At 39.2% G+C, this 27594-nt stretch overlaps 1 protein-coding gene across 1 annotated transcript; it reads left to right on the top strand.

Moving 5' to 3' along the window:
* The first annotated feature begins 866 nt into the window (after positions 1-866).
* On the top strand, positions 867-26742 carry LOC130912408 (uncharacterized). Its single transcript, XM_057830481.1, has 17 exons — positions 867-1557; positions 2403-2544; positions 4716-4908; positions 5063-5122; positions 5253-5324; positions 6609-6668; positions 8791-8862; positions 10035-10106; positions 12545-12647; positions 12756-12808; positions 12918-15000; positions 15154-15447; positions 16314-16358; positions 16647-16697; positions 16833-16868; positions 18296-18393; positions 25933-26742. Exons 1-17 carry the CDS (start codon positions 1443-1445, stop codon positions 26740-26742), a joined length of 4359 nt encoding a protein of 1452 aa, XP_057686464.1. The 5' UTR covers positions 867-1442.
* The last annotated feature ends 852 nt before the right edge of the window (positions 26743-27594 follow it).

Raw genomic sequence — 27594 nt, 5'->3', positions numbered from 1 at the left:
ATAAGTGAAAAACCGTGAAGTATGCCCCCCCCCCCAAAAAAAGCATCTTTTTGTGTGTGTGTGTGTGTGTGTGTGTGTGTGTGTGTGTGTGTGTGTGTGCGTGCGTTGGTTTCGCTACATTAGCGGGACATTTTATCGGTTTACGTACCAGCATTACCAGGACCAAACGGTTTATCGGGACACTTTCGGTGTCCCGATAATTCAAGCACTGTAAATGCATTCAGAACAATGGAAATGACATCCTCCCGCTTTTTCTCGTCATGTCCTCATAAGTACGAAAACCCGACATATTTGTGTCTCACACACGAAGTCATACACGCAGAAAAAATTTCCCGCCATTGGGCTTTCAGACACAAACGCGGGAAAAGAACACACAAATTTAGCGGACTTCATTGGCGGAGTACTTCCTTGACGTATTGGTCACCGATTGGCTGTTCTCAACGTCAGTCAAACGTCAATCAACGAGGTTCTCCGCAGTGATTGGAGGAATGCCTTTGGCGTCAACCCGGAAGCTCCAGAGGGGAGCGCTGTCAGTGATTGGCTGGTGAGTGGACACTTTTTGAGCACATGTAATGTCCCTTCAATGGAGGAGGTAAGGCAAATGTTTGATAAAAGCTATTTAAAGTACAGTCGAAGTGTATTAATGTGTTCGTGCTATAGTCGTTTACTCTCCCTACTGACTCTATTTCGCCGAGTTGTCTGGCTGTTTTAACGGAGTTTAGATACTTTTTCGTCAACTCTGCAACTAGGCAAAATAGTCAACAGGTTAAAGGGACGTCGATGTTCGTCTATAGGACATTAAACACTACAGTCTAAGTATATTAATGTGTTTGTGCCATAGTCGTTTGCGCTCCCGTTTAATTCTGTTGCACGGAGTCATCCAGCTGTTTAAACGGATTTATTTCGATACTTTTTCGTCAAGCCACATTCACAGTCCACAACTGAAGCTTTTCAAAATTGTCAGCGGGTAAAAGCGACGTCGATCTTCATCTATATAAACACTGTAGAGTTAGGGATTTAACATGAGTACGTTTCTAAAACGCCGTTTTATCCATCAGCCTATTTCTGCTCATTCGGTGCCTCAATCGTTCCATTTAAAAAAAAAAACAAAAACGACAACATAAAAACTCTTTAAATGCACCTTGTTTTATTCATCATTCATGAGTTGTAATGCAAAACTTCTATCTAGAGCCCTGCCAGCCTTCCTGGTTTTGGTAGACTGATCTAACGTTCCTTATAATATGTGGCGTTTATGTGTAGATTGTATTTTATATGGTGCTATATGAGCAGTAACATTATGATATTTTAACTGCCGTCATATTTAAATTTAAATATTGCTGAATTACACATTCTAACAATTAATAGCCTTCTTTATTCATGACATCTATTAGTTTGTCTGAAATATTATATTGTAATATTATTGTCTGTGGATTACAGCAAAGATGGCTGAGAAGAGAAGCAGGAGGAGAAAGAGTCCAGAACAAGATGCTGTGGAACATATAATTGAGGAAAAAGATAAAACATTCATTGAGGAAAGATTTATCAACCACTATAAAGGTAAATTTCATAATTTATTAAACTTTGTCTCCTTGCGTACTAGACTTGGAATATAAAAATAGTTCTTAATGTGGTTAAATCAAGAAAAATCTGGTTGTTAAACTGAGTTGCTGGCCTAATTAAGAAACAATGTTAAATTGAAATATACATGCATACTAGACATGGAAACAAGCTGTAAACAAGTACAGTCCCCGAGGTCACCTATCCGGTTTGTTTACCAATATTCCTTCTCTAACACACCTGAATCAAATAATCAGGACGGTTGATGATGTGATCATTTGATCCAGATGTGTCAGAGGAGGAAAACATGGAAAACAGGCTAGATATGTATCTTTGAGGAACGGACTTGGACACCCCTGCTGCAGAACCTCTGGATGGTGGATGCTCAAACCTCATCCTGATTACTTTCCCAGTGTGACCAAAGCCACCCCCCTACTCATCATTAACACACTAAAATTATTTCCTCACAGTATTGATTTTAAGCAACCAGTTGTGGCTACAAAGAAGCTTGTGCAAGTTCGTGCAAGACTATTGAAGCCAACAAACACTTGATAATTCTTTTGTAGTTTTAAATGCTTCCGTGGTCAAACATTGCAGTTAAATTTAAAAGCACAGTGTCCATGATTAATTGATAGGGTGGCTTCAGGAGACCTTTGGGGCCGTTTATTACTAAATACAACTTGTTGCCATGCAACTCTGCTGTTTGGAAACTTTTTTTCCTTTGGTACTCCAGAAAGTTTATTTTCTCAGCAGGTAAAGAGTTAATAATTGACTTATTCCACTCGTATCCCCTTGAAAAGATGACCACAAATAAGGTTGGTTACAAAAGTTTTTTTTTTTTTCAGGGAGAGGTGTATTTGCAAGAGAGTACATTGAACCCAAAAGTTTTGTGGTGGAGTACCGAGGAGTTCTGTCTCTGAGTAAAGGTGCAGATGACAAAAGCAACAAATATGCATTTGATTTCATATGGAATGGAAAGCAATATTGGTAAGTATCTTACCCAATTATTTCCTTGTTACTTGTCCATAAAAATTAATATATATATTTATGAGATAAAATGCAGTAGCATATTCGAAAATGCGAAAGTAATCTTGTTCTGTTAAAATAAGGGTTCTGGTCTAACAAGTCTGCAACATGAATAACTGCAGGGTTCCCGCAGATCCTTAAAAAGTCTTAAAATGTCTTACATTTAAAATCCGGATCATTAAGGTCTTAAATTGCCTTCAATTTAATGGAAAATTGCAGTAGGTATTACATTTCCAGACGATGCATGTAATGCCAGGGAAATGACCGTCTTCCGTAAAACTTCTAATGGTGTGCATTTGTTTTATCAATGGCCTTGCACGATATACAAGAGTTTTGGATTAATATGTTATACGGTACGTTGTCCACTACCTCAGCATACGCGACTTGACATGACGGCATTTCCTGGTTGTTCGCGGTTGTAGAGGTGAGTGGGAATATGCCGAGATGGGGAAGTTGGAATTTAATAAATAAGGCACCGAAGATCTTTTATGTAAGCGGTGGTTGGCCCCTGGTCAAAATAACAACAGTGCCCGGTACAAAGTAGGGATGTGACAATATATTGGAAAGGTGGAATATCATGGTACTTTGTGGGCCAAAGGTTATCAATATGCTTCCACCAAGAATCAGTATATCATTTTTAAAAGGTGTCACTGTTTGGGGGGGGAAAAAAAGGAACCAACAGGTTGCGACCAAAATCTTCCATTAGAGTAGTGTCTGCTTTAGCTCTCTGGTTACCATTGACGGCACTAGACGTACAATCCAGTTACTGAAACTAGAGCATCCACAGCCAGTCTTTTGTGGGCATTTAAAGGTCACTTCATGTTCATGTTAGGTCATTTACAGGCTACTTCCTGTTGGTTTTGAGTCACTTCCTTTTCAGTAACCCAAGATAGACTACAAGGGACTTTTAAATGCCCCCAAATCAGCAGGAAGTGACCCATAAATGCCTCAACAGCAAAAGGAATTGACCGAAAATCAGCAGAAAATGACGTCAAATGCCACAAAATGAACTGGTTCTCTGCTATTAGCTACAACTGATGGCCATGGATGTCCAATCTGTTTGAAGTGGGAGTGTGGCAGCGAATGAACATTATTGATAAACTCATTCCTGTTCACAGCAGAAAGATATAAAGACCTTTTTTCTTTGCTTATTGCTTGTTTCATGCAATGATTTCCTGACACATATATCGATAATTGTTTTATCGCCATATCCTGAGATCATTGTTATGATTATGATTATCGTGAGGTATCCAGAGATTTCCACCCCAAATGCAAACTCAGCAACTTTTTCGTTAGGACAATAGGGGTTAAAGCCATCGATTCCCACACGATAGTTGGAAAAATACCATTTGTGGCAACAGTTGCGTTTACAGTAAAATAAAATGTTTTTTCCTTAAAAAAATTGTTGTGACATGTCTTGGTCTTAAATTCTATTTATTTTTAAAGTCTTAATTATGTCTTTAAAAGCATTAAGTTCTACCTTCAAAATGGTGCAAGAACCCTGAACTCATTTCATCAACTGATCTCGGATTTAATACAGCTGTTTGGGGCACCCATTGTGGTTTGGAAGAAGAACTTGGAGTTGCATAACCCTTTGAGTTATTTAACCCTTTATTTGCTGTCGTCATTAGTAGTTCAAAGTTACTCTCCTGATAGAATTAAATATGCAGTGGAAGGAAAATCAATATAAGGCATATAAATTTGACTATAAATAAGTATCTAAAGTAGCATATTGTCCAAAAAATGGATTTTACTATTCATATTAGAAGGCTAAAACTTGTGTATTAAATAGTTTCAGGTTAATTTATTTCAAGTACAAATAGAATCTCTCATGAATCAACTTTGGGTCCTGACCCTGTCTTAGGGAATTATTGTATTAGAACAGTTTTCATATAGTCGTCTACAGTCCCTTTCTAGTTTTAATTAATTTACCAGTATTGGAACTCCTTTATATTATCAGGTATCAGGACTTTAGAATACAATATATGAGTAAGGGATACATTATGCACCATTTATTGGAAAAACAAAATAGCTTGTTTTTAATTTAACTGTTTTTAATTGTGATTTTCCGTAATACCCTACAAATAATGGAACCACAAGCCAAGTTTAAAGTCACCGCCTTTTCCCCACAGCATAAATGCTTCAAAAGAAGACCAAACACTGGGACGACTAGTGAATGATGATCATGTTCATCCAAACTGCAAAGTCAAAAGAATCATGGTTCGAGGGAGACCACACTTGTGTCTGTTCGCTATCAAAGACATCTTTCCAGGAGAAGAAATAACTTATAACTATGGTGATTCCTCTTGGCCATGGCGCTCACTGGTGAGTCAATGTTTTCATGTTATTTATTGTATGCTGCAAAATTTGATTGTCAAGTTGCAAAAAATCTTTTCAATGTGACTGAATCCTCCTGTTAAGTCCCAATTTAAATGAAGTGAGACTATTTTGAGACTGCATTTCCTCTGCGTGATTTCAGGCACCTTGTGAAGAGCAAAGTGACCTGAAGGTCCACGAACGTGAGCCACCATCAGAAAAGGCAAGTAGTGACTTGTACTAGGACAGTGACTTGGCACGTAAATATATTCATCATATTTTGTTTATTGAATGGAACATATTTTTTCTGTTTAAATTAATCAAATTTGGCTATGTTATTAACTCATCCACAGGAAGCCTTGGGTAAGAGTGAGGCTGAGAGGACAGGAGTCAGTCTTGGTCTTGTTTCATCCCATGATGAACCAGTAAGTGGACTCGATTTTTGTTATGGATTTACCGAAAGCAAAATTCTTGACCGAAATCGAAAACCGTATATTGGCAACACTTGGCTGAAAACGAAGGGCCAAAAATGCAAATGTATATAATTCATGTTTTATATACCGTAATTTGATCAATTATTTACTTTCCGATTAATGCCCTTTGCGTTGGCATTTGTTCTACAACTCAGGAGGCACGAGACATTTTGTTTGAAAGGTGCCAATTCTGAAACCCCATGGGAAGGTGCGTTACCAGCGGCAGTGAGCGTTTTGTGTCAAACTCTAAATGGTGCTGGCGTCATCGTAGCAACACACGTCATGACCGATGAAACTTTGATGAATGCGTATTCTTGGAAGTTTGGGACACTCTAAAGATGGGTCTCACCCCTCCAGTTGCAAAGCTAAATGAGATCTCGTTGTATGTATATAGTTCACAACAACAACAACAACAACAAAAAACTATTCCAATCTTGACGAAACTATTAAAGTTCTTTACAAGGCTATTACAATCTCTCCTTAAAATGAGACTTGGTGTGTTTATGTACAAGAAGCGGAATTGATCGAGTCGGATGATTTCTAGTGGCGACCGAGCAGAGCGAAATCGATCCCGGGCGAATTAAACAGCGACTGGCGTAGGGGTGTGGAAGTCTCGGGGGAAAAAAATGTGACAAGTAGAGGAAGTGATCGTACGATAAACCTATTGTTCTAAACCCCAGCAAATGCACATATTTGCATTTAAATCGTACTTTATTTCAATACTGTTCACTTGATTAATCTCCTCACGCATTGACTCAAATGCACTGTACTTGATGAGACGCGGGACATCATTGGAAAGGAAACTTCAGAACGCGCATGCAGCCGCGATAAAGCAAATTTCTTTTCCTTCGTTTAATAATTTATATATTTCTTTGATTCACTAGAATACTTTTAAACCGCAGACATGTTGGCTGTGAGCCACTAGTGTTGCGTCTTGCCGTGTTTTGATTACGTCAGCAAAAGAGACTATATGGTTCTTCACACTATTCAGTTGTAAAGTTTCTTTTAACCGAAAACCAAAAATGCAAGTTTAGATATTTTCGGCCGGAAGTTTTTGGCGCCTGTTTTTTGTGACTTTAAAAAAATATAGTGTATAAATATTCTATTGTACTGTGGGTTCCAAATTTCAATTGTCAGGCTGCAAAAAATATCTTTTTGACTCAAGCCTCCTGTTATATTCCCAAATTAAGTCAAGTGAGAGTATTTTGAGACGGTGCATTTCCTCTGTAATTTCAGGCACCTTGTGAAGAGCAAAGTGATCTGAAGATTCACAAAAGTGAGCCAGCATCAGAAAAGGTAAGTGATGACTTGTACTAGCACAGTGACTTGGCTGGTTTAATATAGTCATCATATATTACGACTACAACCCCTAGCAAAAAGTATGGAATCACCAGTCTCGGACGAGCACTCAGACATTTTATTATGTAGAACAACCTCTGATAAAAAGCTTGAAAAAATAATGAATTAGTTCAAAAGTACAACTCTTTAGCATTCTAAAACACAAAAAAATGAATAAAAAACATTGTGGTGGTCAGTAAATGTTACATTTATAGAGCAAGTGCAGGGAAATATGGAATTACTTCATTCTGAGCAAAAATATATGGAATCATACTTTTCTTTGGTGCCGTTAGTGAGATTTACAAAGATGACTGCCTGAAGAAACCATCAAAATTCCCTAAGTCCTTGATGATATGGGGCTGCATTTCAGGCAAAGGCACTGGGGAGATGGCTGTGGTTAAATCTTCACTAAATGCACAAGTTTACATAGGAATTTTAGACAGCTTTCTTATCCCTTGAATTAAAAATGTATGGGGACAATGAAATCATTTTCCAAGATGGCAATGCATCGTGTTACAGAGCTAAAACTGTTAAAGCATTCCTTGGAGAAAGACTCATCCAGTCAATGTCATGGCCTGCAAATAGCCCAGATCTCAGCCCTATGGAAAACCTGTGGTGGAAATTGAAAAAAAAATGGTCCACAGCAAGGCTCCGACCTGCAAGGATGATCTGGCAACTGCAATCAAAGAGAGTTGGCACCAAATTGATGAAGAATACTCATCAAGACCATGCCTCAGAGACGGCAAGCTGTCATAAAAGTCAGAGGTGGTACAACTAAATACTAGAGATGTGTTATTTCTTTGTTTCTCATTATTCCATACATTTTTCCTCAGAATTGAGTGATTCCGTACTTATTTCCCTGCACTTGCGCTATAAAAGTACCATTTACTGACCACCACAATGTTTTTTTTATTCATTTCTTTTAGTGTTTCTGAATGCTAAAGAGTTGCACTTTTGAACTAACTCATTATTTTTTTCAAGCTCTTTATCTGAGTTAGTTCTACATAATAACATGTCTGAGAGTGCTCATCCGAAACGGCTGATTCTATACTTTTTGCTAGGGGTTGTACATAGGTCTTGCTGCCTAGTGTACATTGCAGTCTAACCTGGTAGACAAGAGGGTAGCCTCCCTCTGCCTTCGGTGGGGGATCCTAACTGTTGTTTGTGCTAATGTACCAAACAGCAGCAGCTCAGAGTATCCACCCTTTTTGGAGTCCTTTGAGCTGGTGCTAGGGAGTATGCTTCTAGGGACTCCCTTGTTCCGCTGGGGGACTTTAATGCTCACATGGGCAATGACAGTGGGACCTGGAGGGGCGTCATAAAGCCCGGCAGACCCAAGCGTTTTATGAGGGTTTGCTGGAAACGCCTGGCGGAGACCCCTGTCCAGGGAGAAGCAGGGGACATTGAGCCCCAGTGGACCATGTTCCGCGCCTCTATTGCAGAGGAGGTTGACCGTAGCTCAGCCCGCAAGGTGGTCTGGGCCCGTCGTGTCAGCAATCCCGGAACCCGCTGGTGGACAGCAGTGGTGAGGGATGCCGTCAAGCTGAAGGAGTCCTATTGCACCTTTTTGGCCTGCGGGACTCCAGAGGCAGTTGATGGGTATCGACTGGCCAAGGAACATGCGTCTCTGGTGGTCACTGAGGCAAAAACGCAGGCATACGAGGAGTTTGCTAAAGCCTTCGACAACAACATCAGGACCTCTTCAAAGAAAATTTGGTCCATCGTTCGGCATCTCAGGAAGTGAAAGCATTGCACCACCATCACTGTGCATAGTGTGTTTGGGGCGCTGCAGACTTCAGTCTGGGATGTTGTGAGTTGTTGGGCCAAATACTTTATACTCGGTTATACTTTATACTCCTCGACTTTACCAACACACCTTCTCATGAGGAAGGGTTGAAGTCACTGAGGTGGTTAAAAAGCTCCTCAGTGGCAAAAGTGGGATGAAGGCTCTCGATGTTAAGGGGTTGTCTTGGTTGACACACCTCTGAAACATCGCGTGGACATCGGGGACAGTGCCCCTGGATTTTTTTTTCTCTTTCATGGAATCGCTAAGTTGGCTCTTTCATTAACATATTCACAGGAAGCCTTGGGTGGGAGTGAGGCCAAGAGGAGAGGAGTCAGTCCCGGTCTTGTTGAATCAAATGATGATACGGTAAGTGGACTATTTTTGTTATAGGTGTACCGAAAGCAAAATTCTTGGCCAAAACCAAAAACCCTATATTAGAAACACTTGGCCGTTCCAATGATGACACATTTTGTGGACAGTAGTTTTATGATTTTAATTTGCATTACCACACTGATTGGTGTTAAGAACAACATTTGAAAAGTGTATATATATTTTTAAAGTTTAACTAAATCTTATGACAATTTTTTTCAATACTTTAAAATGGCTACAATCTTTTTGTGATTTTTTTTTTTTCTTTTTAAATATTTTCTGTTTAATTTTTGAATCCTGCCAAGTTTGTATTTTTACTGTGCCAGAATTGTTTGATAGGCAGCAAGCTATGCTGTATGTGTCAGGTGTTCACCTGACTTACCTCCATTATGAGGACACCCGTTTTTTAGTCTCCCCTCCCCCACCTCCATATTTAACGTTGATCAGGCAGTACGCTAATATGTGTGTCAGGTGTTCACCTGACTTACCTCCATTATGAGGACACCTATTTTTTTAGTCTCCCCTCCCCCACCTACATATTTAACGTTGATCTGGCAGTACGCTAATATGTGTGTCAGGTGTTCACCTGATTTACCTCCATTATGAGGACACCTATTTTTTTAGTCTCCCCTCCCCCACCTACATATTTAACGTTGATCAGGCAGTACGCAAAGATGTGTGTCAGGTGTTCACCTGACTTACCTCCATTATGAGGACACCTATTTTTTTAGTCTCCCCTCCCCCACCTACATATTTAACGTTGATCAGGCAGTACGCAAAGATGTGTGTTTCAGGTGTTCACCTGACTTACTTCCATTATGAGGACACCTGTTTTTTAAGCTCCCGCCACCCACCTATATCTTATACGCTGATCAAGCAGTAAGCCAAGATGTATGTGTCTGCTGTTTACCCGACTCGCCTGCATTATGAAGAGACCTTTAATTGTAAAACACCTATTAGTTTTCCCTCATTAGATTTCACATGTTGGTTTGTTGAAAATAAAACCTTTATTGGCTCCATGATCCCATAAAACGTGCAGAAGCTCTGAAATAATACATACTTTAGCCTTACAAAAAATTATTTTTATATTATATTGTTTATTGAATAATTTTTTTTTTTTTTTTCTATTTCAAGTAATCTCTAATTTTTGTTTATTAATTTATCCACAGGAATCTGTGGCCGGCATTGAGGCAGAGATGACAGGAGTCAGTCCTGGTGTTGGATCATTCAAGGATAATACAGTGAGTTGACTGTATTTTGTGATGTCATGCTTTTGAATCCAATAATAATTTAGCTTTATTTGGCCATATGAAGATGCTCAAGAGTCAACACCTTACGGAACGATGTAACTACTTGATACAGAATACAGATTAGGACAGCCTAGAAGCAGTCCTGTGTGGACAGGGACATACAGTGGGACAAATAAGTATTTAGTCTACCACTAATTGTGCAAGTTTTCTTACTTGAAAATATTAGAGAGGCCTGTAATTGTCAACATGGTTAAACCTCAACCATGAGAGACAGAATGTGGAAAAAAAAAGAAACTCACATTGTTTGATTTTTAAAGAATTTATTTGCAAATCATGGTGGAAAATAAGTATTTGGTCAATACCAAAAGTTCATCTCAATACTTTGTCATGTACCCTTTGTTGGCAATAACGGAGGTCAAACGTTTTCTGTAACTCTTCACAAGCTTTTCACACACTGTTGCTGGTATTTTGGCCCATTCCTCCATGCAGATCTCCTCTAGAGCAGTGATGTTTTGGGGTTGTTGTTGGGCAACACACTTGCAACTCCCTCCGCAGATTTTCTATGGGGTTGAGACCTGGAGACTGGCTAGGCCACTCCAGGACCTTGAAATGCTTCTTATGAAGCCACTCCTTTGTTGCCCTGGCTGTGTGTTTGGGATCATTGTCATGCTGAAAGATCCAGCCACGTCTCATCTTCAATGCCCTTGCTGATGGAAGGAGATTTTCGCTCAAAATCTCTCAATACATGGCCCCATTCATTCTTTCCCTTACACAGATCAGTCGTCCTGGTCCCTTTGCAGAAAAACAGCCCAAAAGCATGATGTTTCCACCCCCATACTTCACAGTGGGTATGGTGCAATTCAGTATTCTTTCTCCTCCGAAAAAAGAGAACCTGTGTTTCTACCAAAATGTTCTATTTTGGTTTCATCTGACCATTACACATTCTCCCAGTCCTCTTCTGGATCATCCAAATGCTCTCTAGCGAACCGCAGACGGACCTAGACGTGTACTTTCTTCAGCAGGGGGACACGTCTGGCAGTGCAGGATTTGAGTCCCTGGTGGCGCATTGTGTTACTGATAGTAGCCTTTGTTACTGTGGTCCCAGCTCTCTGTAGGTCACTCACTAGGTCCCCCCCCCCAGTGTGGTTCTGGGATTTTTGCTCCCCGTTCTTGTTATCATTTTGACGCCACGGGGTGAGGAGGGAGTTGAAAGTCCGTGTTGCCCAACGAACGCCCCAAAACATCACTGCTCTAGAGAAGATCTGCATGGAGGAATGGGCCAAAATACCAGCAACAGTGTGTGAAAAGCTTGTGAAGAGTTACAGAAAACGTTTGGCCTCCGTTATTGCCAACAAAGGGTACATAACAAAGTATTGAGATGAACTTTTGGTATAGACCAAATACTTATTTTCCACCATGATTTGCAAATAAATTCTTTAAAAGTCAAACAATGTGATTTTCTGTTTTTATTTTTTTTCCACATTCTGTCTCATGGTTGAGGTTTAGCCATGTTGACAATTACAGGCCTGTCTAATATTTTCAAGTGGGAGAACTTGCACAATTAGTGGTTGACTAAATACTTATTTGCCCCACTGTACTTACTAGATCTGACAACAAGCTAGTGTGTCAAGTGTTCATGTGATGTACTTGATTTTTGCAGGCACTTCTTTTTCCTGTGTTTAAATGTTTCAATAAAGTTGTACCTCTAGATATGAATTTGTCCAAGGACTTTAAGATAAAATGGTCATATGTTGAGCGGGATTTCCCAAAAGAATACTTAATACTATAATTGGGTTAATTCGTTTCAAAGCCCAAAAACGATGAGAAAAGTAATTAGATTACTCACAACTGACAAAAATGACGCTGTTATTAACAACACTGGTTATGTGGACTTCTGATCTGCCAGCTTGTTGTCTTCTGTCATCTTCTAAAATTACAACTGGCTGACGACTCTTCAGATGTTCATTCGTGGCCGACAAGCTTGGCGTTGCAGACTGCACACGACCGTAACCTTTGTTTCGTTGAAATAAGTCCATGCTTTGGCTACAATGGTGTGCTTTTTTTGGCTTTGTGTCGCTTTACCCGCTTGCGCTCCGCCATCCTCAACTTTCTACATTATAAATATATATATTTATTTATTTATTTTAACCCTTTATTAACCGTCGACGGAATGTTGTGCTCGACGCATTTGTCATTGACGACGTCGACTAGTCGGGACAGCTCTAGTCTCTTTATCCTTAATCCATATCAGCAAAAGGCGTTTAATCTCTTCCGACATAGCGCTCTGACGTTTATAGAGAATAGTTGCCCCCTTGGATGCTTTGACCATTTTGATGGCTTCCATCTGCTTGAGAACCTTCCAGATCATAGACATATTCCTGTCGTGTTGAACCCTCTTGATTGTCATACTTTTTTTTTTCTTTTTTTAGTGCCACCATAGAATGTTTGGTGCAGTTCTCAGTGCTTTGGAAAATTGTGAAGACTGCACTGGGCCTGTCTCCAGTTTAAAATGGCTTGGTGTGACATGCAAATGTTTGTATTTTTCATTACTTAAACAGATATTTTATTAAGTTACTGAAAATATTTGTTGAACTAAAGCAAAATTGTTCACTTTAATGGTTCTCTTAAATGTGCTTTTAGTATGTTCAAGATCATGGCATAAATCCTGTTTTTTGAAGAAGAATTCATCACTGGTATGTTTGTCTTCATAAGCATTTGAACTTTTGCTCCAAACTGTTTGATATTTGAACTGTGACATATGACTTATGTCAACATTTTTTTTTTTTTTTTTTTGCTGTTTAGGATGCTACTAAGTCTTGGGATCATGTTTCTGACTCTGAAATCAGTGATTCAGGTTCAGACGATGTCTACCTTCCATCAAGAAGCTCTGATGGATCCAGCTCTGATTTTCCTACTGACACTGAACATAATGAGGATGCACAATCGGTAATCTTGCCATATCTTGGACAAGTTAAACCACTTCCTTCTGAAGGAAAAACAAAGAGAGTTCCGCTGTTGGAACAGAAGGCCTCCAAATCTGACTGCATCAATGACCAACCCTGTTCTGATAATGGAGTGACTCATCGTGATAACTGGATTATTTCAACAAATACGGCCGAGCAGCCTCCCACCCCGGCCGAGCAGCCTCCCACCCCGGCCGAGCAGCCTCCCACCCCGGCTGAGCCTCTTCCTAGCATATCAACTCAACAAATCTCTTCTTGCACTTTAAAGAATTACTGCTATGTTTGCAAAAAAGCCCAATCCAAAATTTCTCGGCACTTTAAAAAGCATGAGAAAGAAGATTTGGACATTGCCCGAGCATTGTCATTACCCAAGAACTCAAAAGAGAGAAAAATGTTATTGGATAAGTTGCGGAACAAAGGAAATTATGAGCATAATCAGGAGGTAATAAATAGCCATAGTGGATCACTGAAAGTCAGAAGAAGAGCTGGATCATCAAAAGTCTCTGAGAACTCCAAAAGGTATGTCCATTGTACATATTGCAAAGGTATGTTTCTTCGCAAAGAGCTGTGGCGCCACACAAAAAGGTGTCCATTAAAGAAAAAAACTGAGGACCATCAAAGGAGCAAAGTCTTATCTCTGGCTGATATGGCGGAGTCAACCAGCTGTCACACCATTTCCACTGGCGTGTGGAAGGTGCTCGGAAAGATGAGGCAAGACGACATAGGATCTGTAGTGCGCAATGATTTCATCATATTGCAACTGGCCCAGTCGCTGTACAACAAGCATGGGAATGATCCCACAAAATTTGAGTACATTAGGACAAAGGTTCGGGAAATGGGTAGACTTTTATTGACTCTAAGAGTGATGTATTCTATTCAAAGCTTTGAAGATGGTGTAAAACCAAACAACTTCTACAAAATTGTTAATGCTGTGAAAAGAGTTTCAGGATATGATGAAGAGAAAAACTCGTATTCCACACCAAGTCTTGCCCTGAAGTTGGGGCACTCGTTGAAAAAAATTGGGGACATTATTCTTTGCAGAGCTATAGCAGCAGAGGATGAACATTTGATAAAAGCAACTGAACGATTCATCAGACTCTGCTCAAAAGAATGGGCCGGATATGTCTCTCACACTGCACTGGCTACTTTGAGAAAGTCAAGGTTCAATCAACCATCCATCATACCATTCACAGAGGATGTGCAAAAGTTACATAAATACCTGGAGGAGAACTCGGCTATTGCCATACACAACTTAAAAAAACATGAGTCTCCTCAGGCATATGGAGAACTTGCAAGGTTGACACTTTCACAAATAATACTCTTTAATAGACGCCGTGCAGGTGAAGTTTCAAAAATGTCTCTGGAATCCTTCAAGAAAAGAGACCAAACTGAGCTTCATGGTGATGTAGCTGCCAGTCTGTCACTTTTTGAACAGAAGCTAGCAAGGCACTTTAGCAGAGTGGAAATTATGGGTAAAAGAGGCAGGAAAGTGGCAGTTTTGTTGAACCCTGAGGTTGTTTGTGCGACAACACTTCTCGTAGAGAAAAGACAGATGTGCAATGTGCACAAGGACAACCCTTTCCTATTTGGAAGGCCAGAATGCCCCTTCACAAGCCACTACAGAGGACAGGATTGTGTTAGAACATTTGCACGCTTGTGTGGCGCAAAGAATCCACAGTATCTGAGGTCTACACAACTTCGAAAGCACATTGCGACCCAATCCCAAATCTTGAACCTTAAGAACAACGAACTGGATCAACTGGCTAACTTTTTGGGCCATGATATTAGAGTTCACAGAGACTTTTACCGTCTGCCAGAAGCCACGATTGAAGTGGCAAAAATCACGAAGATTCTGCTTGCTATGGAGAAAGGAACGTTGGCACAGTTCAAGGGGAAGTCTCTTGATGAGATTGAGATTGAAGGTATGTAGTGGTAAGGCACACTAATTGACAAAGCTCAAATTTGCAAGAAATAATAGTTATATTCATTATTTTCCTAAATTGGGAATATAAACAAATATTTGGAATGCAAAAAGTACAAGCAGAAGATTTATATTTTTGCCTTTTTCCCCCAAGATAAATTGGATCCAGAAATGTATGGTGAGTTGGATGATGGAGACGACAAAGTGGATGAGGATGATGAAAGCAGCAGTGACGATGAACACAACGAAGGTGAAAGAGGGAGAGACGAAGAAAATGGTGGAGACGAAGACGGAGGCACAGGGAGAGACGAAGAAAATGGTGGAGACGAAGACGGAGGCACAGGGAGAGACGAAGAAAATGGTGGAGCCGAAGACGGGGGCACAGGGAGAGACGAAGAAAATGGTGGAGACGAAGACGGAGGCAGAGGTTGTCCCCTTGGACTAATGGGTATGTATTAAATGTCTTGTGCATTTGCGGCATTATGTCGCTCAAAAACCATATTTTTTGGCATTGTGGTATTGATTTAATAAACCCTATGATAAACGGATCTAATAAGGATGATGAAGAACGATACTATCAGGGTACCATCATTGGTGTGGTTTAGGAGTTAAAGGCATGGACAAAAATATTGGCAATCCTGAAATGTTTCCCAAAAATCCATTTCTACCACAATTTGTTGAAATTTGAAATGTTGGTATGCACGTTTATTAATTGCTATATTCCATTATAAAGACACAAAATGATGAAGAAAAAAAGCACAAATTGATACGTTTTTAAACAAAACATAAAAAAAAAAAAAAAATGGCCCAGGGAATATTATTGGCTCCTTGTAAAAAAGAGTGGGGGGTGGTGAAGCCACCTAGAATAGGGCTGCCCAATTCCGGTCCTCGAGAGCCCCTATACAGCTTGTTTTCCATGTCTCCCTCCTTTAACACACCTGAATCAAATGATCAGCTCATCAGCAAGCTCTGCAAGAGCCTGATAATGATCCTGATTATTTGAGTCAGGTGTGTTGAAGGAGGGAGAAATGGAAAACAAGCTAGATAGGGGCTCTCGAGGACTGGACTTGGGCACCCCTGACCTAGAATGTTTAAAATTTGACCTTGCTGTTGTATGCTTGTCATGAAGGGAAAAATTGTATAAGGATTTAAGAAGCTAAAATAGTAAAAGCATTTCTCATAAGGAGAAATTATGAATTTTCAGGAAACATTCCAGAGGTTGCAATACTTTAGTTTATGCCTGTATTTGTCTATGTGCAAGTATCTGCAATGACCAAAGTAGTGCTGATAGATGTTTTGTTCTCTTTTGACCAGAAAACGAAAGAATGGAGATCGACGAAGAGCAAAACAGTTCCTCTGGTAATACAAAATAAAGCTATTGCAGTCAGTAATATCTGTCTTTGTTGCCAATAAGAACACAAGCCAATATAAACTTTTAATCAATTAGCGGTTAGTCTGATACTGGAGATTAGCTTTGCAACCCTCTTCCAGGAGCCTGATAGGTGGCATTAGGTAAAATTGCATGTACTGTTTATAGTGATTCATACTGCAGTAACAGTTTGCAAGATTTCAGTGGCTGTGGAATTTTTTTTAGTTTGCAGTTAGGATATTTAATGTAATTTCAGAAATTTTATATTTTTGTTTTAGGAAAACGAAAAACAACTATATTGACTGAGGATTTGGTCAAGACTTCCAAAGGTACAGTCATTTCTTTATAATTGCAGTGATGTTACAGCTATGTTTCAGTGATTAGTTTTGTTTAGGGAAAAAAAGTCTCCTTGAATGGATTGAATTTTATACTGTCTATAGTAACAGAATTTGTTGCTTCTCCAGGACAGAAGAAAAAGTGTGTCGTCAGCAGTTCCAGAGGTATCTAATCCATTTATTCCAGTAATTCATCCATAATTAACAATTAAAAGCTAAATAACAAATTTTTTAAAGTACATTTGTTCATAGAATACGCTAGGTATTCGCTACAGTGTACAGTGGGGAGAACAAGTATTTGATACACTGCCGATTTTGCTGGTTTTCCTACTTGCAAGCCATGTAGAGGTCTGTAATTTGTATCGTAAGTTCTCTTCAACTGCGAGGGACGGAATCTAATACAAAAATCCAGAAAATCACATTGTATAATTTTAAATAATACATTTGTATTTAACTGCATGAAATAAGTATTTGATACATTACCAACTCGTAAATATTTCGGCTCTTAGTTCTTTTTTAAGAACCCCTCCTGTTCTCCACTCATTACCGGAGGAAACATCTTTTTTTGGGGCTGCTGCTCTGCCATGGGTACAGGACGACTGCACCATATTGAGGGGAGGATGGATGGGGCTATGTATCGCCAGATCTTGGCTGACAACCTCCTTCCTTCAGTGAGAGCCCTGAAGATGGGTCGTGGCTGGGTCTTCCAGCATGACAACGACCCAAAGCACACCGCCAAGGCAACTAAAGAGTGGCTCCGTAAGACGCATCTTAAGGTCCTGGAGTGGCCTAGCCAGTCACCAGATCTGAACCCGATAGAAAAATCTATGGAGGGAGCTGAAAGTCCGTGTTTCCCGGCAGCAGCCCCGAAACCTGAAGACTCTGGAGAAGATCTGCATGGAGGAGTGGGCCAAAATCCCTGCTGCAGTGTGTGCAAACCTTGTCAAGGACTACAGGAAACGTTTGGTATCTGTAATGGCAAACAAAGGTTTCTGTACCAAATATTAAGTTTGATTTTTGTGATGTATCAAATACTTATTTCTTGCAATTAAATACAAATTTATTATTTAAAAATCATACAACATGATTTTCAGTTTTTTTTGTATTCGACTCCGCCCCTCACAGTTGAAGAGAACTTATGATACAAATTACATACCTCTACATGCTTTGCAAGTTGGAAAACCAGCAAAATCGGCAGTGTATCAAATACTTGTTCTCCCCACTGTACACTGTATATGATATCTTTCCCCTAACAGTCACTGGCTTTCCAAACAAATTAACATTTATTTCTCCAGATTTTTTTAATATGCTATTGGTACTAAAAAGCACATCACTTTGAAAGAAACCTTCATTATGCTTGTGAAGGACAGAAATTACCTGGTTGAGTCATATGGGACTCGGACACCAAATGGGCAACTGCTATGGTGTTCTCACCGTAATCATGATAATTTCCCTCTAAATTTTTAATTTAACAATAATTATAAGTAGAACATAATTAAATAATATTTCACTAGCTCAAATGTTATTTTCAATAAAATTTACACTAAGCATCTATTGTCTTGAATCTTAACATATGGCATTTTCATTGACAGAGATCAAACGCAGAAAATATGTGAAGAGGCCATGGAGCAACGCCGAAATCAGCGCTGTCATGAAATTCTTCAAAACCCACATCGAAAAAGGGAAATTGGCAAGTAAGACTGAGTGTGAACAATGCAAACTAGCTGAGGACCCGATTTTGAAGAATAGAACCCTTCAAAATATTCGGGATTTTGTGAGGAACCGTGGCCTTAAGTTAAAAAAATAGGTTCTAATTAAGTATTTATGTTAACTTTTATTAGTGCAATATTTGGTTTACATTTTATTTGATTTTTTGCAGAAAAATGACTTTTTTTTTTTTTTTTTGTGTGTGTGTGTGAAAGGCAAGTTCAGGTTGTCCTTATTTTTTTTTTCTTGCACATTGTTTTAAGTTATGATAAAAGTATTAGAATTGATTCATGGCCAAGTGGGCATTTTTATAGACAGGAGTTAAGGGGTTACTTGAACAGTTTTTTCAAAAGTTGTTAATGTTTGTTGAACAATTAAGCACTTTCTAATAAGGTTGTACTGTAGCGTTGTTAGATTAAATAGGTTCTAATTAAGTATTTGTTAACTTTCATTAGTGCAATATTTGGTTTACATTTTATTTGAAGATTTTTTGCAGAAAAATGACTTTTTTTGTGAAAGGCAAGTTCAGGTTGTTGTCCTTATTTTTTTTCTTGCACATTGTTTTAAGTTATGATAAAAGTATTAGAATTTATTCATGGCCAAGTGGGCATTTTTATGGACAGGAGTTAAGGGGTTATTTGAACAGTTTTTTCAAAAGTTGTTAATGTTTTTTGAACAATAAAGCACTTTCTAATAAGGTTGTACTGTAGCGTTGTTAGGTTAAATAGGTTCTAATTAAGTATTTATGTTAACTTTTATTAGTGCAATATTTGGTTTACATTTTATTTGAAGATTTTTTGCAGAAAAATGACTTTTTTTGTGAAAGGCAAGTTCAGGTTGTTGTCCTTATATTTTTTCTTGCACATTGTTTTAAGTTATGATAAAAGTATTAAAATTTATTCATGGCCAAGTGGGCATTTTTATAGACAGGAGTTAAGGGGTTATTTGATCAGTTTTTTCAAAAGTTGTTAATGTTTGTTGAACAATAAAGCACTTTCTAATAAGGTTGTACTGTAGCGTTGTTGTACAATTATTTCTGTGAGCATTCCTTACTGTAATCAGTTTCACAGTCATCAAAATCAGTGATTGTCACATCTTTTTCAATGTCTTTTTAATCCGGAACACTTTGTGTAGCTGTTTGAAGTCTAGCTGTTTTGGCTCTGCTGTGCATCCTGCTTGAGGGGAGGGCTGTAAACATTCTATGGGCAAGGTGAGTGAGGTTCTTCAGAATACTGGTGCGAGGTAGTCATTGAAATTATTTGCTGATTTATCTGCTGAAGAACATTTTCTACACCATGCAGTGAAGCAAGATGTTAAGTTAATGACCATTGGGCATTTGGAAAAAAAATTATGGTTGAGGTTTTCAGTATCAGCAGCCTTCAATTACCCGACGCCCAGGTTGATCAATTATGACAGCAGTGTCGCTCAAGCTACTGTTCTGACATTGCAAGCACGCTGTTAAGAGAATCATCCAGATAAACTTTCTCTTTAGGATTTCAGATTGCACCAGTGGTACTAATGGTGTGTTCACTCTTTAGTGATAAATTTGATTTGCCATATAAAACTAGGGTCGACAGTAGTATAGGACCAGCAGGATCATCAAATGTTTTATTCCGATTGTGTGAGTGCATAGTTCATGTCTGGGTAATGTCCTGTCAAACCAGTGTGGTCCTCACAAACAAGGGTTTTGTTTGGGTTGTGTGTATGTATACTGTATATGTGTGGGTAATGTCCTGTCAAACCAGTATTGTCCTCACAAACGAGGCTTTTGTCTGGATTTTGTGTATGTATGTGTGGATAATGTCCTCTCAAGCCAGTGTGGTCCTCACAAACAAGGGTTTTGTTTGGGTTGTGTGTATGTATACTGTATATGTGTGGGTAATGTCCTGTCAAATCAGTATGGTCCTCATAAACAAGGGTTTTGTCTGGATTGTGTGTCCCTACCCTTGAAGTTTACAGTCACCGAGACAATTTCGTGTTTTCCATGAAAACTGTTTAATCAAACGACTTACAAAATAAATAGGAAATATATTCAAAACTATTGACAGGGTTAAAAATAATTTTTATTTGAAAATTCTCCTTGAAACTGCTTTCGATAAAGAATGCTTCACTTGCAACAATTACAGGATTGACCTTTGGCATTCTAGCTGTTCATTTGTCGGTCATGTAAAAAAAAAAAAAAAAATCACTCATCCTTCAAGAAGACGCTCCCATTAAATGGATGAGCTTGATGGGCACGTCATGTGTACCATGCAGCCAAGCTTCAACAGCAGCTCAATGGATTGAGATCAGGTGACTGTGCGAGTCACTATTACAGATCGAATACCAGCATTCTGCTTCTTCCCAAAATAGTTTTTAAAATGTGAGGGTGTTCTTTGGGTCATTTTTTCTGTTGTGGCATGAAATGGGCTTTTATACCCTATCTTTTATACCCTGTACAAATATCCCACTTCACCATTACATTACTCCCACCATGCTTGACAGAGGGCTTCAAGCACTCTATGGGATTCTCTTTAAGGTAAAAGGGTTTTTGAAAAGGGAAGGCTATCGCTCCATTTTGCATTGTCATGCCATTCCCTGCAGACAATGCATGAACGAAGCCCATTTCATCCTACAGTAGGACGATGACGCAAAGTACACCTCCAAACTATGCATGAACTATCTAGGGAACAGGTGCTAGTATTCTATCTTCAGTGGAGTGGCCAGCACAGTTACCAGAGCTCAAACCCAATGAATTAATGTGGGAGTAGCTTCACCAAATGGTACGCGAAAAAGTGCCCATCAAGCCAATCCAATTTATGGAAGGGACTTCTGGAAGCGTGGGGTCAAATTTCTCAAGATTAAATTGACATATTTACAGCTAGAATGACAAAGGTCTACAATGTTCCAGTTAATGCAAAAGGAGCCTTAAAGTGAAGTTTGAGGGGGGGAAAAACATATAATATGTGTGTGTATGGAGAATGTCTTGTTAAATCAATGTGGTCCTTACAAACAAGGGTTTTGTCCTGAATGTGTGTCATATGACCCTTAAAACCAGGTGTGCCCCCCTAAGCCACCATTGTACTAGGAAACGCCCCCTCCCGCCCCGTCCTCGTAATGCTGGAAAATGTCAGGTGGCCATATCTACAGATTCTTTCACAATATTTGAATTCTAAATAGACAGGAATTTTTCTCAATTTTTTTGGACCAGTTTTATCTTTGTTGGACCTCTCTAGGACAAAGGGAAAGGTAGGTCCCCATAAACCACCACTGGACCGGTTTGAGAAAAATGCCCTGATAAACCACCCAAACCTGTATGTGTGTGTGTGTGTGTGTGTGTGTGTGTGTGTTCAGTGTATTTATTCAGATTTAGCGTTGGAAAGAGATACATACTGTATACCAGTACCCATTGGCAGTGTATCAAATCTCCCCACTGTAAATATATATATATATTTATGTATGTGTGTATATATATATATATATATATATATATATACATATTTACATTTAAAAAATGTTTTTAAGCACTTCAAACAGAACAATCATGTTATAAACATGTTACTGTCCCACCAAATTATTTTTAAACAAGAATAAAGTAGAAAAATGCTTGTCTTAAGTAAATGCTTCATTGAGTAAGTCTACTCAAATCCGCTTAAGCTGCTCACTTAGCAACAATGAGTTGCCACAGCAACTGTTTAACAAATTAAATGATGATTTACACATGCGGCGCTTTGAAGTAAGCTCTCTGGTGAGATCAAGATCGTGTCAATCATCGTTAACTTTAATAAGCAACTCCAGTGCACTACCTGACCAAGAAAAGCGGCAGGAGAAACAGTGAGAGATTACATGATCGGATCGCAACAGCTCAATAAAATACTGCATTTATTTATCTAATTGGAATTAAAAAATCCATGATGGACTGCGGACGTGAAGTTTGAAGCAGCGAGGGATATATGCATTTTATATACTGACCATTCCTGATTAGTTAATGTTCGCACATCAGTTCAGTTCAGACAGTTTTCCTTTTTTAACTGGTTGTTGCATCGACGAGTTGAAAAAAAAAGGACAAGAAGTACTCAGCAATTAGTCTTACTGTGCAGTACAGGTCGTCCCCGGGTTACGAACGAGTTCCGTTCCTACACTGGCAACCTGTATTTCCGCGTAAGTCGGAATTAACCCTTTTACTATCCCTAAATACCCCCAAAATCTTAAAATAACTGCCCAAAAACATGTATTATACATCACTGTACTGTCCTCGCCAAGACATTGGATTTATGTCCTAGCTAGACAGCGAGCTAAGCTGTAAATTTTAATTTTTTTCCCTCTTTCTCCCTCACTCAGCTGCGCGACTTCTTCATGGGAGCAAATGCGCTCTTCCTCATGTGTGCGTGTGCGCTCTTCTTCGTGTGCACAAATACTTTCATCTTCATGTGTACATGCACTCTTATTTGCGTGTGTAAATACTCCCTGGTCTACACTTCCTGTGCCAAAATAAAAGCATGCATCACAAAAGCCAACACTATGATCAAATACACAATCCGACATAGGGCAGAAAAGTCATATTATTAAAATAAAGTAAAAAATAAGATACTGTGAGCGACAATAAGGTACTGTTTTCACAAATTAAAAGAAGAGGAAAAAAGATCGACAAAATTGGCGGTCAAGGCTCTGGCGTCGTAAAGTCGAAATCACGTAAGTTTAGTACGTCGTAACCTGGGGACAACATGTATATGGGAGTAGAATGAGAATACTGCAATGGGATGGGTTAGTTAGTTTTGAGGGTATCATATCATATATCAATGGGTGCCATCGTTCCATTACAAGCTGAAACTATATTTGCGAACGATACCGCCAAGCGGCCGCATATAAATATTTTTAGTTTCATTTTTCTTCTATTTGGGGGGGAGCTTTATTTTTATGGCTGCACTAGAAGCGGAGATTCGGCAAGAAGCGTAGCTACAAAGTTCAACCAATGGCCAAACGCCTACATTATATATTTATGGAACTAGAAAAAGTCCTCACCTCAAAGTAAGAGCAGAAATGGTTACAAGAACTAAGGGCTGTAATCCCTAGTTCCTACTTCCTTCATCAGCCATGAAAAGGTTATAGGAAGTACAAAAAGTTCACACACAAAAAACAGCTTTTAATGAAGTAGTAGAATGATTTGTTCAAAAAAGATCATTAATCAATTTTGTGTGGGTCGTGTCAGTGGAGTGATCAACCGATTTTTGAGAATTGTTTTAGATAAATGAGAGATTTGACACTGGCCGATATTTCCTAAGCTTCTCGGGGTCAAGGTTGGATCTTTTCAGCAAAAGTCAGATAATGTCTGTTATGATCATGTTAAAAGCTGCTAGTACCGTGCCAGAGGAAAGTTATACATTTATGATATTTAAAATGGGATGTGCTAAGATTGAAAACAGGTATTTAATGAGTTTCTCAGGACGACCGTCAAGTAAGCATGTTGTCTCTTTTGCCCCACTATTAAATGTTGCCTTTGGGTTTCAAGGGATACTTCTTTAAGATGAGGGAATGTTATCAACTGGCAGATGGTTCATATACAGTCATGGGACAAAAATAGGACATCCCATTAAATATTCAGTTCTTTATCAGGAAATGTTCACACAACAATGTCTGATCTTGTTTTTCTTTCTCTTTGGAAAAGAAAGCGATTAAATTGAAGGTAAACAACAAAAAAAAACATTGTTTTACTCATTAAATCAAATAGATCAACAAAAATGCATATTCTCACTGAGGAAAAAGTTAGGACACCCTACCCCTAATAGCTAGTGTTACCCCCTTTGGCTGAAATAACTTCAGTGAGACGCTTTTTGTAGCCATCTACCAGTCTCGAACATCGGTCTGAAGAAAGTTTGTCCCATTCCTCAATGCAGAATACTTTCAGCTGTGAGATGTTTGAGGGGTTTCTCGCATGTGCTGCCTGTCTCAAGTCACCCCACAGCATCTCAATGGGATTAAGATCTGGCCATTCCAAGATTCTCCATTTCTTCCTTTTTAGCCAGTCCTTTGTGGATTTACTAGTATGTTTTGGGTCATTGTCATTTTGCAGTGTCCAGTTTCGCTTCCGTTTGAATTTTTTCACAGATTATGGAACATGTTCCTCAAGCACCCTCTGATACACGATGGAATTTATGGTGGATTCTATGATGGTGAGCTGGCCAGGTCCTGCTGCAGCAAAGCATCCCCAAGCCATGGCACTTCCACCTCCATGCTTCACAGTTGGTATAAGGTTCTTTACCTGGAATGCTGTATTGGGTTTACGCCAAACATTTCCTCTGTTCTGGTGTCCAAATAATTCCATTTTAGATTCATCTGTCCAACATTATTCCAGAAGTCCTGGTCTCACTCTGGCAAACTTCAGTCTTCATGTTCTTCTTGGAGACCAAAGGTTTCCTACTTGCACATCTCCCATGAAGGTTAAACTTGTGAAGTCTCTTTCTGATTGTAGAAGCATGTGATGACATCTTAGGGTTTTTGGAGACTTCTTTTAGCATCTTGCGGTCTGCTCGGGAACTTGCCAGACCTGGGCATGTTGGCAGTTCTTTTTAATGTCCTCAACTTGTAAACTTTTTTCCAGATAGCGGAATGACTGATTTTATTTTCTTTTGAGATCTTTTGAAATCCCTTAACTGATTCATAAGCATCTGCAATCTTCTTTCTGAAGGCCTCAGGCAGCTCATTTGATCTAACCATGGTGTTTTCTCTTACTTCAACAGTCAGTGGCAAACCAAACTCAATGTTAGGTTTAAATAAGGCAAACCTCCTTCAAAAACACTGGGCAATGATGTTCTAATCATGTGCACCTGATATGATATTCCTTTGTGTGATTTCAGCCATTTTAAGTGGGATTGAATGTAGGGGTGTCTTAATTTATTCCTCAACAGAAATGACAGAAAGTTGTAAAAAAAAAAAAAAAAAAAACTTTTTTTTGTTTTTGTTTTAATTGTTTAGTTTAACTACTTGATTCTCTCAAGATTGAATTAAATTATGAAATAAAACAACAGGACACCATAGGGTGTCCTAATTTTTTCACATGACTTTAAGTCACAGTTATCTCGAATTCAGCTTGGCTTGAATCCATGTATTTCTACAGGCTGAAGCACTGTCAAGCCATCGCTCATTTTGTTTTTGCTGGTGTGTACACTATCATTTTAGCTGTTCTTCTGTTAATTAAAAATAGATCACAATGGAATTTGTTAGATATATTCCAAAGATGTATATGCATCAATTCTGAGGCCTGATTTTTTTGTGTGTGTGAGTGTCAGAGCTGATTAATTAATCAATTAATTGACTTTGGCCTTTTAATCTTGTGCGTAGATTAACTACAGCTCTGTAGTCCTTTAGTCATCCTCTCATCTCCCAGCAGTTTAGTGTGGGAACAATGAAAGTTACTCCAGTGGTAGCTTTTGCAATATCTTTATGACTGTTCTACTTCAAAATGTGTCCCATAAAATTCTTCAAATTGCATCTATTTTTGCTTTATATGAGATTCTCCATGTAAAGTCTGATTCCCATTCTTTAGGTTCAGAGCCAAAGTGTCATGCTGCAGCTGGAGTTTGGTGACACCGTTTGGCTCCGTCTCCATGGCGATTCTCGCTATGCCCTCTATAGCAACACTGGACACTACACCACTTTCAATGGTTACCTAGTCTACCCTGACACTTATGACTACCAGACACACCGGCCGCAGCAGCAACATCCTGCGTCTGACTCCCAGCAGTTTAAACATGACGACGCACCGTTATGGAATAGTAACTGGGCCACAGGGGACGCTGGGTCTGAGATGAAGAACACAGTGGGCGATAAGGGGCTGCATCAGGAAGATGATGAAGAGGAGGACGAGGAAGAGGAAGATCCACGTTCTGCTTTCTCGGTGGGTCGCACTCAGAGTATCATAGGAGTGAATCAGGTAGGTCTGCCACAGCACCAGCCGGTCAGCTTTGACACGTCATTCGTCAACATTGGGGAGGACTTCAATGTTACAGAGGGGATTTTCCTCTGTCGCATTCCTGGCGCCTACTATTTCTCCTTCAATGTGGGCAAACTTCCTCAGAAGACTCTATCTGTCAAGTTGATGAAAAACCACCTGGAAGTGCAAGCGATGATTTATGATGACAGCAACGGGGAAAAAGCTCTGCAGAGTCAGAGCTTGATGCTCTCACTGAAAACCGGTGACACAGTGTGGCTCTACTCACACCAGAGGGATGGCTTCGGAGCTTACAGCAACCACGCAAAATATATCACCTTCACTGGCTTCCTGGTCTACCCTGACTTGACCCCCACAACTGACATTAACGCTACCAGTGAGTCACAGGGATTGAAGAAGCCCTAGCCACAGTGTCTTGGCTATGAACTAAAATGTTGAGGGTGGAATTCATGCAAATTGGCGGGCATGGATAATTCTTCATTGCACTTCCATCTTTTCTCTTCCTCTGAATTCCTTTGGACTTTGGATTGAGAGCAGCGCTTGAATGGATGAATATTGCCGGAAACTTAAGCAACTGTGCAAACGATTTTTATTTATTTATTCAGTTATTTATTTGGAAAAAGCTACTGAACACAGGGAAATAAGGAAGGACAAAATGTATGTTAAATTTGAAAAAAAAAAATCTACGCTTGTACACTTCTTATTTGCCATCCAGAACAAATGAATTGTTTTTTGTTTTTTTTTTTGTTTTTTTTGCTGTTGTTGTGGTTGTTTGGATTGACATTTTCATCACTCCCACTTTAAAAGAACCACAAGGACAGTTAAGGACAAAACTAACTAACTTGAGAAAAGTACAAATACCATATCCATATGCACTGTTGACCACATGCCATCACTGAGCCTGCGGGAGTGGGCAGCATAATTTGATTTCTAATTCTGGCAGAGTGTAATTTATTTCTAGAATGGAGACCACTAAGGGGAAAATTAAATTTCCTCTTCAAGGCCACTTTAATATGCATGTCGGTTTCATTTTACACAGCGGGGAGAAACATGATACGGTTTGAAATTGTGATGAACCTTGACATCATGAAATTTCTTATGCTGCTTGAGAAGTGATGATGTTTCTCAAATTGAACATTTCTCAATCTTCAGTATCAGGATGCTTAAATTAATCTTCAGTCCTTATGTTTTAACCCCTTCAGGGTGGTCACTACCACCAATTTGGCATTTAAGACCATTAAACCCTAATAGAGCAAT

Source organism: Corythoichthys intestinalis, chromosome 1, assembly GCF_030265065.1.
Source record: "Corythoichthys intestinalis isolate RoL2023-P3 chromosome 1, ASM3026506v1, whole genome shotgun sequence".
In the NCBI taxonomy this organism is placed as follows: Eukaryota; Metazoa; Chordata; class Actinopteri; order Syngnathiformes; family Syngnathidae; genus Corythoichthys; species Corythoichthys intestinalis.
The sequence above is the reverse complement of the archived record's forward strand: the minus strand, read 5'-3'. Positions and strand labels throughout refer to the sequence as shown.